Consider the following 21,234-nt stretch of genomic DNA (forward strand, 5'->3'; position numbering starts at 1 on the left):
AGGAATAAAAAAAACAAAATGTTATGCTATGTAATTGTTACCCGCAGCGAACCACAATATTGTATTTGCGGGCTATAAGACTTGTGTAATGTAGTGTAATGTAATGTAAACACTAGGCAAAGTCACTATACACTCCGTGTAACAACATATGCAATGCACACTGTCACATTTTATATCATCTAACATAACCCAGGTGCCACAGTAATACACACATCGCATACTGACACCATGGTATCTGACTGCCACACCCCTCACTCCCAGACACATATCAGAGGTGAGTTCCATGAGCTTGTGTTACCTGGGATTCCAGCCAGGGTCCCCCCAGCACCTGCAAATATAGATGAAATGATCAGGCAAAATGAAAGTACTAACAGCTCACTCCATACACACACAGAGGCACAGAAACACCCACTGTCAAGTCAAGGGAAGCACATTTCAAACTGTTAATTATTCCACACCAACCCACCCAGGATACTCACTGTCTCACCAAATACCAACTTCATCACTACAATAACTTCAAACTCTTTCATCTCAGCATTATTATATTGTAATTGCTAAAAGTCATACAGTAGAACATTGTCCCCTGAGTAAATGAAGAAGGTGAGGGATGTGGGATCTCTTTCAATAGTGACTCACAGAGGGAGAGATGAGGGATCTCTCTCATTAGTGACTCAGCAGGATAAGGAATGTGGGATTTCTCTCATTAGGAACTGTACAAGGAAAGAGTCTCTTTCATTAGTGACCCAACAGCAGAAGGGGCATAGGAATATGTAGAGGCTGATAAGAACAATGTAGGAATTGCTTATCAAATATTATTACTATTATTATTAATTACATTTGTACCCCGCGCTTTCCCACACGTAGCAGGTTCAATGCGGCTTACATGGTAAATAGAATTACAAAGTCTTGAAGGAGAATGTTACAAGTTGTAGTAAACATAATATGCCTGTTCCCTGTCCAGTGACGAACAGCCAGGAGCAGGACTACAGAATATGGATGCAAACAGGAAAGGAAGTGAACATGAGGAGGCTGCTACACCAAAAGCAGAGAAATTGATGGGATAGGACAAAATACATCCGAGGTTATTCAGGAAGCACAGAGAAGCTCTTGAAGTTCCATTGTCTGACCTTTTCAAAGCTCTTTTAAAGCTGGTAGAAATCCCAGAGGAATGGAAACAGGTAGATAGATAGAGTTCCTCTCCACAAAAATGAAAGTAAGAAAGGTTGGGAACTATAGTCTGACCTCTGTGGTGAGTACATTCATGGAAATGCTTCTACAAGGGAGAATAGTGAGGATTCTGGAATCCAATGGATTGCAGGACCCGAGGCAGCATGGTTTCACTACAAGCAGGTCCTATCAGTCAGACAAATCTGATTAATTTCTTTGACTGGGTGACCACAGAGTGGGATGAAGGGAGAGCGCTAGATATGGTGTATGTGTGTGTGTGTGTGTGTGTGGGGGGGGGGGGGTTAATGTATTTGTGTGTGTATGTGTGTGTGTGTGTGTGGGGGGGGGGGTTAACGTATTTGATATACCACCTTTCTGTGCTACAGCCAAAGTGGTTTGCATATTATATGCAGTTATCTTCTCAGTCCCTAGTGGGCTCACAATCTCAGTTTTGAACCTGGGGGAATGAAGGGTTAAGTGACTTGCCCAGGTAGTAACATTTCAGCAAAGCCTTTGATAGGTGCCTTTTTAATAAACCGAGAACTCTTGTTATGAAGCCTAACTGGAGGAGTGGCCTAGTGGTTAGGGTGGTGGACTTTGGTCCTGAGGAACTGAGTTTGATTCCCACTTCAGGCACAGGCAGCTCCTTGTGACTCTGGGCAAGTCACTTAACCCTCCATTGCCCCATGTAAGCTGCATTGAGCCTGCCATGAGTGGGAAAGTGTGGGGTACAAATGTAACAAAAAAAAATGACTTGAATGGGAAGTGACAATGTTCACTTTGATAAAACGAGTGCTATCAGTAGTATGCCACAAGGATCAGTCTGTATAGTAGTTCTCAACATTTTTGTAAGCAATATTACAGAAAGGCTATCAGGAAAGGTTTGCCTTTTTGCAGATAATTTACAACAAGGTAGACACATTGTAAGGTATGGAAAAACATGAGGAGGGATCTAGTGAAATTTAAGGAATGGTTTAGCATTTGGCAACCAAGATTTAATACTTAAAAATGCAGAGTCATGCATTTGGGCTACAAAAAGCCGAAGAAGTGGTACTGTTTATGGGTGGAGTAATTTTATGTAATTGTTTTGATACAGCACTTGGCTAACTCACTGTAAGGTAATCACTGCACAGCAGGAGGCGGGTTGGGCTCTGAATAGGGAGACACAGAGCACTTCCTTTGTAGCATTCCATGTGCTGGACCTGAACCAAAATACTGCTAAGTGATTTCTGATTATTTTCTTCTAACTTCTCAACTTTTTGGCTATAGGTTTAGCTACGTGATATTCTCTTTAATTTGATGCTTATTGCTTAATTAATTTGTCCTGTGAATCTGTCTTTGGTGCACTTCTCTGTCATCTAACCCTCCCTCCCAAAAAGACAAAAACAACAACAAAAAATAATACCCTCTTTCCTTTCCTGCCTAGCTCTGATAGAGGATTGGCTTTTCTAATTGTTTCTGGTCCTGTAGCATTCTAACTTTGTGAATCTGTATTGTAGTTATAAATTTGTATTTTACATTGATGAACCTGCCATAATTAGGAGTGGTCTAGTGGTTAGGGTGGTGGACTTTGGTCCTGCGGAACTGAGTTCCATTCCCGCTTCAGACACAGGCAGCTCCTTGTAACTCTGGGCAAGTCACTTAACCCTCCATTGCCCCATGTAAGCGGCATTGGCCATCAGTGGGAAAGCACAGGGTACAAATGTAACTAAATAAAATAATTATTGGGAATATTTAGATTTATTTACTAAAGGAAAGTTATATTCTAGTGGAATTTGAAAGTTAAATCAACTGAAAATTCTTTGATCAGACTGTATCATTTCTGCTCATACCTAGAGAACTTTTTTTGATACAGCACTTGGCTGACTCACTGGGACTTATAGTCCCACCCACCCCAGGGTTTTCCAGTCATATATAGACAAGCCAAAACTCATTAACTTTACTCTTCAGTCACACACAGGCAATCTTGCAGACTGTTAACTCCATCATAGTATACCTGTTCATACCCATTTCAACCAATCAGAATGACTTTTATTCTCTGTAATAATTGTGGTGCTTTAGTTTCAAGGCCAATCATCTGGAGACTTAAGGCTTGTCCTATCTGTCTTCAGCTTGCTAGTTTAAAACAGGAGCTCAGTAAAGTAAAGCAGGAACTGGATGCACTTAAAGTAGCTTCTAGGACTGCACAGAATCATACCAACTTCTTACCACTGACTCAAAGGATAAAACCACCTAAGAATAGATGGTTCATGGTAGGCTCAGGCAGACTTCGTTATGTGACACAGAACCATCCGCCCTCACAAGGGTTGCCCCTACTGAATTCTTTTGCTCCATTACAGCACTGTGATGTTCCTGAAAATAGAACTGATGGAAAGCGATGACCACAAATGCTCGCAGTCTAAGCAATAAAGTTCATGACCTTCAAGTCCTGATGTTGGAGGCAGACTTTGACATTGTTGCAATCACAGAGAGGTGGCTCAATGGTTCCCATGAATGAGATGCAAACATACCAGGCTATAATCTATTTAGGAAGGATAGAGACGGTCGTAAAGGTGGAGAAGTAGCTCTGTATGTGAGAAATGATATCGCAGCGACTGAAATGACAGGGACCTGGGGAAAGGAAGAAGTGATATGGATCACCTTAAAAAGAGATGATAGAACCTCTGTCCACGTGGGTGTTGTCTACAGACCTCTGACACAATTGGAGGAACTAGATAAAGACAGATATTCAAAAGTTGGGAAGGAAGAGAGAGGTGCTGTTACTGGGAGATTTCAATCTGCTGGATGTAGATTGGAAGGTTCCATCTGCGGAATCAGAAAGAAGTAGAGAGATCATGGATGCTTTCCAAAGTGCTCTGCTCAGACAAATGGTCACGAAACCTACAAGAGAGGGAGCGATGCTGGATCTGGTGCTCACAAATGGGGATAGTGTGTCAAATGTCTGAGTGGGTGCCCACCTGGGCAGCAGTGACCATCAAACAGTTTGGTTTGATATGACAGCTGAAGTGGAGGGCGGCCACTCAAAACTCAAAGTCCTGGATTTCAAGCATGCTGACTTTAGTAAAATGGGGGAATACCTGAGGAAGGAGCTGATGGGCTGGGAGGACGTACGAGAAGTGGAAGGACAGTGGTCCAGGCTGAAAGAAGCTATAAATATGGCCACAAACCTTTATGTAAGGAGAGTAAATAAAAGCAAGAGAAAAGGGAAACCGATATGGTTTTCAAAACAAGTTGCTGAGAAAATAAAGGCTAAAGAGTTGGCGTTCCTGAAATACAGAAAAACTCAAGAAAAGGAACACGGGGAGGAATACCAGATGAAACTGAAAGAAGCCAAGAGAGAGATACATCTGGCGAAAGCGCAAGCGGAAGAACAAATGTCTAGAAACGTAAGGAGGGGTGACAAAAATTTCTTCAGGTATATTAGTGAAAGGAGGAAGACTAAAAAGGGAATTGTGAGACTGGAAGGTGCTGCAAACTGCTACTTCAGGCACAGGCAGCTCCTTGTGACTCTGGGCAAGTCCCTTAACACTCCATTGCCCCATGTAAGCCGCATTGAGCCTGCCATGAGTGGGAAAGCGCGGGGTACAAATGTAACAAAAAAAAAAAAAGATACTTTTGTTCTGTTTTCACAGAAGAAAATCCTGGAGAAGGACAACGATTGACTGACAAAAGTACATATGAGAATGGAGTGGATATAGCACCGTTCACGGAAGAGAGTGTGTATTAACAACTTGAAAATCTAAAGGTGGACAAAGCCATGGGACCGGACGGGATCCACCCTAGGATATTGAGGGAGCTCAGAGAGGTTCTGGCGGGTCCTCTTAAAGATTTGTTTAATAAATCCTTGGAGACTGGAGAGGTTTCGTGGGATTGGAGAACAGCGGATGTGGTCCCTCTTCACAAAAGTGGTGATAGGGAAGAAGCTGGAAACTACAGGCTGGTAAGCCTCACTTTGGGTATTGGAAAAGTAATGGAAGCGATGCTGAAGGAAAGGATAGTGAATTTCCTGGAAGCCAATAAGTTGCAAGATCCCAGACAACATGGTTTTACCAAAGGGAAATCGTGCCAAACGAATCTCATTGAATTCTTTGACTGGGCGACTGGAGAATTGAATCATGGACGTGCTATAGACGTAATCTACTTAGATTTCAGCAAAGCTTTTGACACGGTTCCCCACATGAGGCTCTTGAATAAACTTGACAGGCTGAAGACAGGACCCAACATGGTGAACTGGATTAGGAACTGGTTGACAGACAGACGCCAGAGGGTGATGGTAAATGGAATTTGCTCGGAGGAGGGAAAGGTGAGTATTGGAGTGCCTCAGGGATTGGTGCTGGGGCCGATTCTGTTCAATATATTTGTGAGTGACATTTTGCCAAAGGGTTAGAAGGTAAAGTTTGCCTTTTTGCAGATGATACTAAGATTTGTAACAGAGTGGACACCCAGGAGGGAGTGGAAAACATGAAAAAGGATCTGCAGAAGCTAGAAGAATGGTCTAAGGTTTGGCAATTAAAATTCAATGCGAAGAAATGCAAAGTGATGCACTTAGGGAGTAGAAATCCACGGGAGACATATGTGTTAGGCTGTGAGAGTCTGATATGTACAGACGGGGAGAGGGATCTTGGGGTGATAGTATCTGAGGATCTGAAGGTGACAAAACAGTGTGACAAGGCGGTGGCCGTAGCTAGAAGGTTGCTAGGCTGTATACAGAGACGTATGACCAGCAGAGGAAAGGAGGTGTTGATGCCCCTGTATAAGACGTTGGTGAGGCCCCACCTGGAGTACTGTGTTCAGTTTTGGAGGCCGTATCTTGCTAAGGATGTAAAAAGAATTGAAGCGGTACAAAGAAAAGCTACAAAAATGGTATGGGATTTGCGTTACAAGACGTATGAGGAGAGACTTGCTGACCTGCACATGTATACCCTGGAGGAAAGGAGAAACAGGGGTGATATGATACAGACGTTCAAATATTTGAAAGGTATTAATCCACAAACAAACCTTTTCCGTAGATGGGAAGGTGGTACAACTAGAGGACATGAAATGAGATTGAAGGGGGGCAGACTCAAGAAAAATGCCAGGAAGTATTTTTTCATGGAGAGTGGTGGATACTTGGAATGCCCTCCTGCAGGAGGTGGTGGAGATGAAAACGGTAACAGAATTCAAAAATGCGTGGGATAAACATAAAAGAATCCTGTTCAGAAGGAATGGATCCTCAGAAGCTTAGCGGAGATTGGGTGGCAGAGCCGGTGGCGGGAGGCGGGGCTAGTACTGGGCAGACTTCTACGGTCTGTGCCCCGAAAATGGCAGATACAAATTAAAGTCAGGTACACACATAAAGTAGCACATATGAGTTTATCTTGTTGGGCAGACTGGATGGACCGTACAGGTCTTTCTCTGCCGTCATCTACTATGTTACTATCCTATATAATAATTTGCACCTATAATGTTCTACGTTCCCCCCCCCCCTGTCCTCCGACTCCCAGGCCCCCCTCCCTCCCATCTCCTCCGAGTTCCAGACCCCCGCGCCTTCCTCCCTCTCTCTCTCTCTCCCCTCTGAGTGGCAGCCCGACCTGCGCTGCCCGCCCTCTTCTCCCAGTCCTCCGCCTGCCCCTCGCCTTCCTGTGTGCCAGCCTGAATTTAAAAGTTCTTACCTTGGGGTCCGGCGGCAGCAGTGAAAGTCGAGCAGGCACGGTACTTCAGCCTGCCATACCTTCTGTCTCAGCTCTGCCTCTGGTCCCGCCCTTCCGGAAACAGGAAATGAGGGTGGGACTAGAGGTAGAGCTGAGACAGAAGGGAAGGCAGGCTGAAGCGCCGTGTCTGCTCGACTTTCACTGCTGCCGCCGGACCCCGAGCTAAGAACTTTTAAATTCAGGCCGGCATGCAGGAAGGCGAGGGGCAGGAGGAGGACTGGGAGAAAAGGGCGGGCAATGCAGGTTGGGCTGTCACTCGGAGGGGAGAGAGAGAGAGGGAGGGAGGCGCGGGGGTCTGGAACTCGGAGAAGAGGGGGGCATGGAATTTGGAGGGGAGGGGAGGAGGAGGGAGGGGTCATGGAACTCAGAGGAGAGGGGAGCCTGGAACTCGGGGGAGAGGGAGGGGGGAGGGCGGGGGCATGGAACTCAGAGGAGAGGGGAGCCTGGAACAGATGAGAGGGAGAAGAGGGGGGCCAGGAACTAGGAGGGAGGGGGGCTTGGAACTAGGATGAGAGGGGGGCCTGAAACTCTGAGGAGAGGGGGGAGGAGAGGGAGGGGGGATGAGGAGAGGGGGGCCTGGAACTCAGAGGAGAGGGAGGGAGGATGGGGGCCTAGAACTCAGAGGAGAGGGAGGGAGGGAGGGAGGGGGGCCTGGAACTTGTAGGAGACAGAGGGGGGCCTGGAACTCGGAGGAGAGAGAGAGAGGGAGGGAGGCCTGGAACTTGGAGGAGAGGGGAGCATGGAAAGAGGAGAGGGAGGGGGCCTGGAACTCGGATGAGAGGGGGAAGGGAGGGGGCCAAGCTGGAACTCGGAGGATAACCTTGCTAGCGCCCGTTTCATTAGTATCAGAAACGGGCATGTTTTACTAGTGTTACTATGAAAGAAGAGTGGGACTTGGGTGTGATCATATGTGATGATCTTAAGGTAGCCAAATAGGTAGAAAGGGGGATGGTGAAATCTAGGATGCTTGGGTGCATAGGCAGAGGAATGGCCAGTAGGGAAAAGAGATGCTGCTGCCCCTGATAAGACTCTGATGAGACCTCATTTAGAATGTGTAGAATTCTAGAGACTGTGCCTTCAAAAAGATATAAACAGGATGGAGTCAGTCCAGAGGGCAGTTACTAAAATGGTCAGTAGTCTTCATCATAAAGTGAATGGGAACAAAAATGAAAACCTACCTCTTCATAAAATTCTATAGCTAATCCCAAAGATATTGTCACCTTCCTTTCATACCTACCCTCTTCAAAAATTATATGAATAAATATCACCCAAACTCTACAACTTAACACAAAAGCTACCACTACCTTTTCCACTTCAAATCTATCTCTTCAAAATCTCTATGAATAACCACACAAACTATAGATGCCCTCTCCACATTGCACAACACTACTGTAACTCCACCAAAATGTAAATTGGAAGCCACTTTGAACTAAAACTTGTTTTTGAATAATAGTGGAATACAAGAACGCATAAATTAAAGACCTGAATATGTATACTTTGGAAGAAAGAAGGGATCAGGTATAAATGCATAGGAGGCGACTCTCTTTCAATGGAAAGGAATGAGGAAACATAGGATGAGAATGAAAGGGGATGACTTAGGGGTAATCTAAAGAATCAGATCTTTATAGAAAGGATGGTGGATGTGTGGAGCAGCAACCTCATGGGGGTGGTGGAAATGAGGCTTGCATCTGTATGAAAGAAAGCATGGGACAAGCACAGAGGATTTCTGAGGGAGAGGAAGGAACTGTAGAGAGTTAGTAGCAGGTTTGCATGGTCAGACTGAAAAAGCCATATGGTCTTTTTCTGCCATCATGTTCTACAATGTTTCTGTGTTTCAGTTAGTGATTCAGCAGGGTGAGAGGTATGGGTTTTCTCTTTTGAGTGACTCAGCAGTGTGAAAGATGCGGGTTCTCTCTCATGAGTGACTCAGCATGAAGAGAGGTGTGGGTTCTCTCTCATTAGTGACTCGGCATGGGGAAGAGGTAAGGGATTTCTTATTTTTCGGGGGGTGAGGGGGGGTGAGGTGGGTTTGGATACTGAATAACCCTGTGAAATATCCTTGGTTGTGAAAATGGAAGTAGAGGGAAGTAGTTGAAATTCTAGTCCTTTCTTTTGCCTCGTCTCCCTTCTGCCCCTTGAGTCTAGAAACATACCTGGTGCTTTCTGTTTGATGCCAGTTCCTGCTGGTACCCCAGGAAGGACGCCAACGCCAGGATATCTGACTCCTGAAACAAATGAGAGCTGTGACAATGTGAGCAGAGACATCGAGCCCTGCTAGCGGGATCCTACAGCAGCAGAGAATAGTGAGCTATGCAGTGCATTGGGAAATGGGGAACCTTGGGACAGGGGTATCAGGTGGTGGAAAGCAACAGGGTTTTGTGTGCGATGGAGAGTTGGAAGACCCAAGGAAAGCAGTAGCAGAGAAGAGGGAGTGAAAGGCAGGAAGGCACAGGGCCATGAAACATCAGAACATCTCAATTTCTGGGCAATGGGAAGTCCTGGGCAGCCTGTATCTGCATGTCTTCAGAGATGTTTCTTGGTGTATCTGGGGGTATTTGTGTGAATGTACACAAATGTGTTGCTGTGTAGGTGTGCTTGCATATACTTTTATACTTTTTAGTATGTGTGAATATCTATGTGTAGGTGGAAGTGTGTGTAGGAGTTTGCATGTCGGTGCAGGTATGCATGTCTGTAGCCCTGATTACTGAACCCCGAATCGTACCTGTTCCCGGAACTATGCCTCCTGGATAGACTCCTGGGATCCCAACACCTGCCGGATCAAAAACAGGGAAAGTTCTGAGGACACTCGTCTGACACAGCCCCTCTGCAGAAAAATTCTGTGGCTTCAATTTGCATCTCTCTGCTGCTGCACCAAGGAGAAAACTTAAAGCCGAGACATGAAATAGCAAATTCCTTTTTCCCATGCATATGGACAGAAATGTAACTTAATTTTCCAGCCTCCTTCAAAGGCACTGCATAACAGCAATTTTCTGGTGCCTGCACCAAAAGAAAGTTTAAAAAGAAAGAGGGGGACATGGAAGAGCACAGAAGAGACTCTGGGGCACTATATGTGACAAAATAAAATGAAGGATCAGTTCTACTGAATAATCTATTGTTCACTATCTAGATTTTACATATATATATATATATATATATATATATATATATATATATATATATGGCGAGTGTCGTACTCACTCGCAAATGCGCAGTAGAGACCCCCTCTGCCCCGCCCCCGCGTCAATACGTGATGACGAGGGCGGAACAGAGAGGGTCTGTACTGCGGATTTGCGAGGGACACCATCGTCGCTAACGCTCCCCCGACCCGGAGTCGCCGCCGCCACCCACCTTCCACCCGGTCGGGCCCTCGCTCCGCTATTGAAACAGCGAGGGCACGCAGCACACAGCTCTGCTGAGCTGCCGTCGACCTTCCTTCTTCTCTGCCTGTGTCCCGCCCTCGACGACGTTACGTCACACGAGAGCGGGACACAGGCAGAGAAGAAGGAAGGCCACGGTAGCTCAGCAGTACGACCGGGTGGAAGGTGGGTGACGACGGCTCCGGGGGGGGGGGGGGGAGATGAACTCGGAGGGGGAGCAGCAGCGGTGAACTCGGCGGCAGGGTGGGGGGCCTTTCAACCCTCCCCTCCTATACTAGCCCGTTTTTACGGGCTGAACAGCTAGTATATATATAAAGAGGAAAAAAACCAAAGGGTCAATATTCAAAGCAATTTAAATGTCCAGAAATGGTTCTTGGCTATTTAAATCGCTTGTCTGGGGCTAACTGAGGATTTTCAGGAACTGGTTAGTGGTGCTGAAAATGCCCGGTCAGCGCCTAAACCGGCTATTTTGGGGCATTCTGGGGACAGATTTGGCACTTAGCCGGTTAAGCTGGGTTCGTTTCCCATTGCAGCTCCTTGTGACCTTGGCCAAATCACTTAACCCTCCACTGCCCCAGGTACAAAAACTTAGATTGTGAGCCCTCTAGGGACAGAGAAAGTACCTGCTTATAATGTGTTCAGCACTGCATACGTCTAGTAATGCTATAGAAATGATTAGTAGTAGTAGCGACAATATTCAGGCCTTAACTGGCTAAGATAGCCACATAAAACACAGTCCTATCTTTATGTGGTTCATCTTAGTCCATTAAATGCTGGATATCGCACTTAACCGACTATGTTTTGTCTAGCCGCTTATGCCCAGATATGCAATGTTGGAGCCTGAACATGGCCTGGCGTTAAATATACGGGAATAAATCAGCAGCAGTCAGCAAAACGCTGACCACAGTTGGCTAAATATCGGGCCCCATGTACTCAAAGTATCAGGCATTTATAAAATAGTGGCCTACCAAGTTCATCACTGCACATGGACAAACCTCCCCTATGTTTTACACAGTTGAAAATCCATTCAAAAGAAAAATACTTTTCTTTATCTTTACCCTTACGTTGCAGCTATCCTTATATTAGAACAATATATATGAAAGGACTTAGTAGCCATTGTTTTATGAATAGTTGATATTTTGAGCACATGCTGCCTGATATTTAAAACCATTTAACCTGCCAGGAATGGCTCCTGGCCGGTTAAATAGCACTTAATTTGTTATCTGGCGATATTCAGTGGGAGATCGCCAATTATCTCCTGCTGAATACTGCTATTATTCAGCTCATCACTGGCTAAGTCTGGCAGCCAAAATAGCAGGCTTATCTTTGGACTGTTTCAACTTAACCAGCCAATACTGGATATTGACTTGGCTGGTAAGTTGAAACCAGCCAAAAGCTCCAAATATTCAATGCCAGTCACCAGAAACAGCCTGCTATTGAATGTCCAGGCTCAGCATCGAGCATAGGAGTCAGCCCAGCTAACTCCCATGGTCTGAATATCAGGCTCATGGTTTTTCCCTTCTTTGTATACATAGTTTTGGTAATACATTATACAATAGACCTGATCTTTCATTTTGTTTGGACTATTTCTTTGACAGAAGTTTATATTTTTATTTACAATCCTGGTGGATTGCTATGTTTTGACCTAAATCTGACTGGCAGGGTAATGGGTACGGGTTTCTCTATCGCACCCCTCCCCCATCACCACTGCCCACTAAGGGCACCAGCACTGTCCCAATGCAAGAGCAGATCCACTATTCCAGCATGTTTGTTCTTTGTGCTTAGTCATACTGAGGCCGATATTCAGACTGTGGGAGTTAAACCAGTTAACTCCCAAGGTCAGTGCTAAAACCGGATGTTCAATGCTGGGACGTTTCCGGTGACTGGCACTGAATATCTGTTTTATTTTGGCCAGTTTAAAGGTGCCTGGCTAAGTCGATACTCAGAATTGGCTGGTTATCTTTAAGCTGGCCAAAGATATATCGGGTTTTCATATGGCCAAATATGACCGCCAAACCGGCTTTTAAAATCGGCAGTTAGCCATTTATATCGGCTGATATAACCGGCTATCTGCTAGTTGCTAATCAGGGATATTCAGCAGGGGATAGCCGGTTAAGTTCTATTTAACTGGTCGGCTGCCGTTCTGGCTGTTAAATAGTACTGAATATTGGAGAGACTGAAACACTTCAACAAGATTTAGGCTCAGTGACTCACCAGGTACTTTACCAGGCTTCACTCCAGCAGCGCCCCCTGGTGCAACACCTCCTGGCACAACACCTGTGAAGATCACCAGAGAGACGGGCATCAGTACGAGACTAGATACTCCCCTTTCACTGCGCTTCTTGGCCTGCCTGGAATCCACAAGTGAGGTATGTAAAGCATTTTTCATGTCAAAAGACTGGTGTATGTGTGCATAAGGGGTCTTACACACCCTGAAAGATAGGACATACTTTTATTAAGCATGTTAAGGGTAGAACTGGAGAGGTGAGGAAGAGAAGTCACGATGTACTCATGTTTTTTATAAAATATATGAGCACACACATAGAAAACATGCACACATTCACCCCTTCTTCGGAGCAGCAGTGAATTAGTGAGAAAGCATTTGCCCCCCAATTGTATAAGTGGTGCCCAAAGTTAGATGTGCAACTGGATGTGCCGTTATAGCAGGGGCGTAGCCAGACTTCAGCAGGAGAGGGGGCCAGAGCCCGAGGTGAGGGGGCACATTTTAGCCCCCCCATCGCCATGGACCCCCCGCCACCTTTGACCCCTTCCCCGGCACCCCTCCCCTTTTGACCCCCCTTCCCGCCGCCGCCAACCCCCCCCCCTGTCCCCCCCCCACCGTCAGGTACCTGTGCTGGTAGGGGTCCCCAACTTTACTTCAGGACGACGTTATAGAGTAGGGCCAGTTGGCACTAAATTGGCAACTAATTGGTAATAATAACTAATACTTGGCATTAACAAGCACTCTCACCTTTAAGGCCTTTAGGTTTGGCATCCCCAACTATCTTTCCTGTTTAACTATTCCTTAATGCCCCTCCAGAATCCTTCGGTCTGTTTAGTCCTGCCTAGTCCAAAATGTGCACACTTAGAATCAACACGTCACCGGAACAATTCTTCATTCAAGGACTTTAAAACTGAACTGAAAATCTGGCTTTTCTGATTAGAACTTAAGAGTAGCCATACAGGGTCAGACCAATGGTCCATCTAGCCCAGTATCCTGCTTCCAAACTGTAGGCAATCCAGGTCACCAGTACCTGGAAGAAACCCAATTAGTAACACCATTCCATGTTACCAATACTAGGGCAAGCAGTGGCTTCCCCATGTCTGTCTCAATAACAATAGACTTTTCCGTCAAGAACTTGTCCAAACCTTTTTTAAAACCAGATACATTAACCGCCATTACCACATCCTCCGACGAGTTCCAGAGCTTAACTATTCTTTGAGTGAAAAAACATTTCCTCTTATTTGTTTTAAAAGTATTCCCATGCAATTTCATTGAGTGCCAACTGGTCTTTGTACTTTTTGAATGAGAGGAAAACCAAATAGCTTTTGGAGAAACAGTCTGGTTGAAACTAGCAGTGTTACCCCTTAACCCTGCTTGTTTTGGGGTTTTTTTTGTGTGTATGTGTTTTTATCTTGCTTTCTTTTAGCTTTATCTGTCTTTAAACTCAACTACCTTGCTTTTTTTATATTGATGGAGTTCCTTTCCTGTTTTCTATACTAGCCTGTACACCACTCTGTTCTGCCTGTCAGCTACAGCAGTATAGAAAGTTTTGCAAATAAATAAAATAAATAATTGAAACTAATTTGACATTGTGCATATAACAGACTTATGCCTCTGTTCTATAAACAGCGCACCTGACTTCTTTTACATTAAATTGCAAAAGGTTCATTAACATGGGAGAGGTGTGGGCATGTCAGGGAGGTCCCAACTAACCTTGTGCACATTTCATACAATAGTTGCATTTAGATGCTCAACTGCTGGTGAGGTTAGGGAAGGGAAGGGAATGGGAGATGAGATGTGGGCCAAATGGACGGGGGAATTTCAGGGGAAGGAAACATGTTGGCCACCTTGGAGGGGTAGAGAGGGGAAGGGGATGCTGGCCACCTGCAAGGGGGGCTGGGAAGAGGAGATGCTGGCAACCATTGGGAAGGGATAGAAGGGAAGGAAAGATGTTGACCACCTGGGAAGGTAGGGAAGAGAAAGGGCTTCCTGGGGTGAGGGTAGGGAAGGGAAGGTGCTGGTTACCTTGGGGAGGGGATGAGAGGGCAGTGTCATAGGGTCTCTGTGCTTAACTTGGGTGCCAGGATTTACACCTGGTTTCAGCAGGAGTAAGTCTGGTGCCCTGAGTTGGGTGTGGAACTGGCATTTCTTTTCTGGTGCCCATTTGTCAGCGCCATTTGTAGAATTCTCCACATAATATGCATAAATGTGTTATGTATTACTTAACAAAGGAAGAATCCTAAAGCAAGGGCTTGGCTGTAAAATCCTTGGTTATCCTCTGTCTTGCGAGTATGCTGAATGAGTGAAAAGCCGTGTAGACGGCTACTGTGAACGAAGAGACCCCTGAGGCAGGCCTTCGGGCCGAAACACGGTCGTGTTGGGTCGTATTTTAAGGAAAACCCCAATAAAGGCTTCATTGTTATCCTCTTTGGATTCACCTCACTATTTTCTTTGTACATCTCACCGTTTCATGACGTTTGTTCCTCCTTTTTTTGTTTTTCGTTACTGGGCTAGATGGACCATTGGTCTGACCTAGTATGGCTAGTCTTATGTTCTACAAATTATTCATATCACTTATCTGTATATCTTTCTGCATTTACCATACTGTGTATATTGAACAGAGGTGGGGATTTCTATTCACCTTTTCATTTTTACCCAGAAGCTGAACAGGGGTGTTGACACGAGTGGGCCTGTCCACTTTCAGCTCAGGGTCACCCAGCAGCAAAGGACCATTGGTGTAGCTGATGGGGATCTCCAAGTCCCATCAGTTGAAATCATCCGCAGTCCACCACAGCTCCCCTCAGACAACTGCAGCAGTTGTCTGAGCTGCTGCCGTCAGCACCCTGATCATGTTCACTTCATACACAGAGTGCTGGTGGCTGGGAGCGCTACTGCTGAATACTGTGGTTGTTTGAGGGGAGTTATGGTGGTCTGTGGATGTCTTCAGCTGATGGAGATCCCTTGAGCTAATTTTGGGTGGGCCAATAATGTGAAGGAGAGGACCTGGGGGTAGATAAGATGGAGGTGGAAGAGGAAGAAGGGAGGCGGCTCACGAGCAGACATAGGCAGAATAGAGCCTTGCCTCCATTCCATCCCCAGAGAGCGAGAGAAGTAGTAATGCCCCCTAGAAAAGGATGGAGGAAAAAGGACTACATTACCCAGCATCCCCCGAGAGAGAGCAGAGAAAGGTTCGTGACCCCTGTAAAATGGAGGAGAGGAAGAGACTACATTTCCCAGCAACCTCGGGCAAAGCCTGGTACAGAGATTACCTTCCCCAGCAGGAACAGGGGGAGAACTCTAACAAGGAAAGGGTGGTGCCCCTGCAGGGTAATCAAGGGAAAGAGGAACAGCTGCAAAGTGGGTGGGACGGGGAGCCCATGGAGTATCAAGAAGCTGGGCAGAGAGAAAGAGAGGAGAGCGAGGAAGAGCCTATGGACCTCTCAGCCTGGGCTCACTCCTTAGGTAACAAAATAAGGGACCAGGTAACTTCATGGTATGGTAACTGGGCTAAGAGAGGAAAGAGGAAAGGTCATGTGGGAGGATGGGTCAGTGCTTAGAGAGAGTGACCCAGATGGGTGGGGCCTTTTCATTTCCAGAGCTCAGGCTGTGATTGAACTTTGAGTTTAAAAGGTTCTGGTTGAAGAGGGATGAGAGATTTTCTCGGAGTGGGCTGAGCCCAGCAGGAAGAAGGTGGAGTGTGAACTGTGGCTAAAAGCCTAAAAGAAGCTGAAGGGGTTTGAGCTTTGTGCTGAAGCCTCAAGAACTGTGTTTGTTTTTTTGTTGTTGGAACTGCTTGCAGTGGGTTGCCCCCTCTCAAGGAAGGGGGGGGGGGGGGGGAAGAAAGAAGACCCAGGGCTATAAACCTGTCCGAAAGGAACCCAGCTGGGTGCTGGAAGCCTGGGAGTTAAAAGTTGTTTTTTTTTCTCTTGCTATGTTGTACCCCTGAGAGGAGCAACAGGGGGAATTGTGAGGTTTTTTTTTTGCTTCAAGTATTGTGTCGTTTTGCACTGCTGGACTGTTGGATCCCAAGCAAAATAAACATGTTAGTTTTGCTTTGAAGTGATTTCTTTGAGCCCTGCCCTGTGGACTGCAGTGAACCAGGAGGTTGGGGCAGCAAGGGTGAAGGGGAGATCCCGAGGACCCTCAGGCGGAGGGGAGGATCATTTTCACAATATGTACAATAGGTAGGCACAACACATTTCTTCTCTGCCCCCTACTTCCCTGCTCAACTGTGAAATGAACCTTTGTTTGCACCTAACCAGTGTTTCCCCTATTCTTCTTCTCTTTCCTCCACCAGTCTGGCCCAGTCATATTGACATCAGGCTTCTCCCAGAGTTCAGAACTTTTCAGTTCTTAAACCAGTCCTTAGTCGGCGATGGCATAGGCAGCACAATGGGGTGGACCACAGGGGCAATGGTTTCTTTGGCACCTCCAACCAGAAAGATGTTCTGCTGCCCCTGGGTGATGGTGAGTATTTCCTGCCAGGGTTTCTGGGTTGGGAATTAATTAAACATCATCTCCTGGATCCAAGATGGCGTTTGGGAAGGACGTGTGAGCAGCAGCCTCTGACTCGCTATCGGAGAACCTCGAGTGAGAACCTTCCCTATCTTGCTACGGGGAAGAGAAAGGGCAAACCCAGTGTACCTCTCTCCACAGGTCGGGTAAACCCCCCTTCCACTCGACAGACGATGCTGGAGGAGTCGGGCTTGCTGCCACAGAGGATTCAGGCTGGCGCTTCGAGGGGTCCGATGGAAACTTCGGATCTCAGCGTTGAGGGTGTGACTCTCAGTCCCCCTCCGATGGCAACATAGTTGTTGGCTATGGTGAGACAACCGATAGGAACTCCCGGAAATGGAGCCCCTGCGGCTAATAGTGCAGACCCCATAGCTACTTCGTCCCCGCTCGAAACAACTCCGCAAACAGGCCTGACGCTGCAAGCTTCTTCACCTGAGCGATGTCGGGGCGAACCCCCCTTGAGTATCGGGGAAATTGTGAGACCAACCGTTGTCACAATGGACTCCATTTGGGAAGCGATCCAAGGCTTAAACAACACGTCGCTACAAGTAGCTGAATCCCTGCGAGGAGACGTGGGGAAACTGTTTCAAGCTCAAACTGATCTATCGGGTAAGGTTACTGAGCAGACAACCAGGATGGACTCCTTAGAAACTGAGGTAAAATCCACTAAATCTTCTCTGTTAGCAGTTATCAAAGATAATAACTCCCAAAGGAAGAAAATTGACTATATGGAGAATCAGCTGAGGAAGAATAATCTTTGGTTTTTGAACTTTCCTAAGTCCCCGCTTATCCCAGCCAAAGAAATGTTGAAAATACTTTATTGAAGTTCTGGGTATTCCCCTGGAAGCTTTTCCCCCATTGACCAGAGTGCTTTGCATTTCTGGGGCTGGTACTGGAAATTTGCAAGCTCCTCAGTGTGATTTAAATCTAACACAGTTTTTGGAAAGTTCAATGGAAGTTATTACAGAAAGGACAACATTGCTGGTGTCATTTGCCCTAGAACTGGACCGTAATAATATATTTAGATTCTTTTTTCGTCATATTGCCACACCTTTCCTGGGTTCAAAAATCCATGTTTTTTCTGATCTCTCTCGAGAGACACAAAAAAGAAGAAAAGATTTCCTATTACTGAAAGCAAGGGTCCTACAATTAGGAGGGACTTTTATACTTAAATTTCCTTGTAAATGCTATATTTCTTTAGAATCAACTAATTATATCTTTTTTGATCCAGGAAAGCTTACAGAATTTATTGTTAGTAAAGAGTAACGTGACGTTAGCTTTGGTCAATAACGCTAAATCGGCTGCGCCGACTTGAATTCTTGCCGTTCCTTGTTTTGAGATTTAATTTCTTTATAGTAGCTTTATGATTTGTAAATTTAAGTACCTAGATCTTGGATCGATTAACAAAAATCTTTATTGTACCTGTTTGATTTATTTCTATAAATATTGTAGATTTCTGTAATTCTAAATTTATGTATTTGACATAAATGTAATGATAAAAATTTATAAATAAAATAATAATAATAAAAAACATCATCTCCTGGGAGAGCATGCAGCAATCCTTGCTTAATTCTGAATTTCCTACCTGTAGAAATCACAGGTATTACACCTACGCCGCCTCCAACTCCAGTAACGCCTCCAACACCTGGTGAAAAAAGAAAGCGGCAGAAGCTGAGCCACCAGTTAGAGAGTGGAGAGACAGTTGCAGAGAGAGACACAAATACTTTTACAATAACACTAAGCCAGAGGAGTCTCCATGAAACTAAACATAGGTGGACTGAAAATAAATTGTACAAAGGATTTTTACATGCAGCACACAATTAAGCTGTGGAATCTGTTGCCAGAGGATGTGATCAAGTGATTAACATAGTGGGATTCACAAGAGGTTTGGACAAGTTCCTGGAGGAAATGTCCACATAAACTGATCAACCAGATGGAGCAGCTATCACTCAACCCTGCAAATGAGCTAGACTTTTGGGAGTCTACTGGGTAATTGTGAGTCAAACTGGCCACTGTCGGAAACAGGATGCTGGGCTCAGTGGACCTTGGTCTGGCTCAGCATGGCTTTTCTATGCTCTTAGCTATATGAAAAAAGCACAGTGAACCTTCAAGGATAGGTTGGCATCTAAAGTTTATTAAAGGACCCAACACAGGCTGTATTTTAGTGCCTGCGTCAGGGGTCAACTTCGCTAATCTGTACAGCTAAAAAAAAAAAGCTGCCAAGATATCTACCAACAGATTGTTCATGTATCCTACTGAGCAGTGAGCAAACATTTGCTGTATGGATTAGACAAGTTGACCCTGATGTAGGCGCTTTGCCGAAACATGGCCCATGTCGGGTCTTTTAATAAATAGATGCCGACTCATCCTTGGAGGCTCAATGTGCTTTTTTCACTTGACTTGGTTTCTTGTGCTTTGGACTAGAGAATGACATGATTACCATTATTGTGGATATACTGCGGTAAAACTGCGGTAAGGACAACACCCTAACCAGAATCACCGTGGATACGGGAACAAAACTTTTTACCGCCCCGTAGGAACAGTAAAAAGCCTTGTTCCTGCAGTAAAAAAAAAATCCTTCCATTTCTGTCCTCCTCCCCGTGGACGTCACTTACATTATCTTGTAGCCATCTTGTAGTCAGCAGCAATTCACAATCACAGGTTGGCTCTGTGTTCTTCTTCTTGCTACGTCCCTACTGCAACTTCCTGTTTAGCGTCAAAACAGGAAGTTGCAGTAGAGAGAGTAGGACGCGGCAGAAGGAAGGCCAAGAAGTAGGCCTGTGGGTTGTTTAGCCCTGTGCAGTATTGGTTTTGCAGTGGAAGAGCAACTATCCTCCCTGGCAACTCCCGGCACTGTGCCTGCACGAATGCAGGAGCCCTTGGCTATGTGCTGCTGCTGAACATGTAGCCCGGCAGAAGCCAGATGAGAGCAAGAGAGAGAAAGAGAGATCCATCTTGTAAGTGCGCTGATCACTAGCATCTAGCTTCCCTCAGGTTTCCAGCCCGTAAGGAATGCTATCAATTCACGATCCCTGCACAAATGTTTCACTGGAACAAGTGACGAAAAAGGATGGGAGCAGAGACTTCCTCCAAAAGACCTGTTTTTGATGACAAGGAGGATGGTAAGTGTATGTGTTTGTTTGTTTTTAAAATATATATAAATATATATGTACACCTATTGGACAACAGAGAACCTACATACCATTGGCGGTCCTGCTTTCTCAACTTTCATGTGCAAGTGATTTTAAGGTTATTGGGAGATAGCTATGGTTGAGGAGGGAAGGTGTATGCCACAGGAGGAAGTGTGGAGTGGTTGTCAGAACGAGAGAGCTATAAGGATGTGTGCTGGAGGTGATGATGGATGTGGAGATATGAACACAGGAGAGACAGTGGACAGGAAAGTACAGGGACCCAGAAGAGAGATGCTGAACATGGGGACGATAGGGACAGAAATGGAAAATGGATGGTAGACACGGAGAGAGAAGAGAAGTCAAATGGACAGGAGAACCTGATGAGTGAGTTAAGAGAAGACAGAGGGAAGCAGAAACCAGAGCCTGAGGCCAGAGCTAGTGTTAGACATGGCTAGGACCCAGAGCAGAAATCTGGGAGGGGAACCCAAAGCTGCACTTTCTTCAGCTTCCAGCAAGAATGGGGTTCTCTCTGCTCAGGAACCAAGGGCAGTTGCCCTAGTTGCACTTCCCTAACACTATCCCTGGCATGTGCCATCTTTATATTTTGCACAGTACAGGAGTAAAATGCAAGTTCCCGCGGCAATCTCGCAAAACTGCCGCTGAAACTTACGGCACTCACTTTCTATACGGAGAGTGGAGAGTGCATGAGCAGGAGCATACGTAAGAGGATCGCTCCTGCCCCAGATGATCTGGTGCAACAACCGGCTTGCAAAATTAAAGAAAAATTAACAATCAACTCCCACAAGCCAGTGCCACTGCATCCATCCACTCTCCTCTCCTCCCGCCATGAGTCAGGCCAGGGTGCCCTCCCCTAACCTATCATAATGTGCCCTGGTGATCTAGTGGCCCATTCGGGGCAGGAAAGAACTCCGCTCTTTCATGCCCACTGCCGCTGACCTTCTCGCTGCCGCTGCTTCTTCAAAATGGCTGCCGAGACTTCAAGCGTCGGCTTCACAAGACCGGAAGTGTCATGAGGCCGCCGCTTGAAGTCTTGACAGCCATTTTGAAGAAGCGGCAGCAATGGGCAGGAAAGAGTGAGGTTCTTTTCTGCCCCGAAGAGGCCACTAGAC

The 21,234-nt window shown here is 45.9% G+C and overlaps 1 protein-coding gene across 7 annotated transcripts in view; it reads right to left on the reverse strand.

Annotated features, from left to right (window-relative positions):
- Positions 1–21,234, reverse strand: part of ELN (elastin) — a 535,722-nt gene that overhangs the window by 196,311 nt on the left and 318,177 nt on the right. For 5 of the 7 annotated variants that reach the window (XM_030186281.1, XM_030186282.1, XM_030186278.1 and 2 more), the window contains exons 8-12: positions 18,559–18,618; positions 12,449–12,511; positions 9,580–9,627; positions 9,011–9,082; positions 299–328 (exon numbers count right to left, since the gene is read on the reverse strand). In XM_030186281.1, the coding sequence (XP_030042141.1) occupies positions 299–328; positions 9,011–9,082; positions 9,580–9,627; positions 12,449–12,511; positions 18,559–18,618 (273 nt within the window). The remainder of the gene's footprint in view (positions 1–298; positions 329–9,010; positions 9,083–9,579; positions 9,628–12,448; positions 12,512–18,558; positions 18,619–21,234) is intronic. The other 2 variants (XM_030186277.1, XM_030186283.1) reach the window with 2 other exon arrangements.

This window comes from Microcaecilia unicolor, chromosome 13 (assembly GCF_901765095.1).
Source record: "Microcaecilia unicolor chromosome 13, aMicUni1.1, whole genome shotgun sequence".
Lineage (NCBI taxonomy): Eukaryota > Metazoa > Chordata > Amphibia > Gymnophiona > Siphonopidae > Microcaecilia > Microcaecilia unicolor.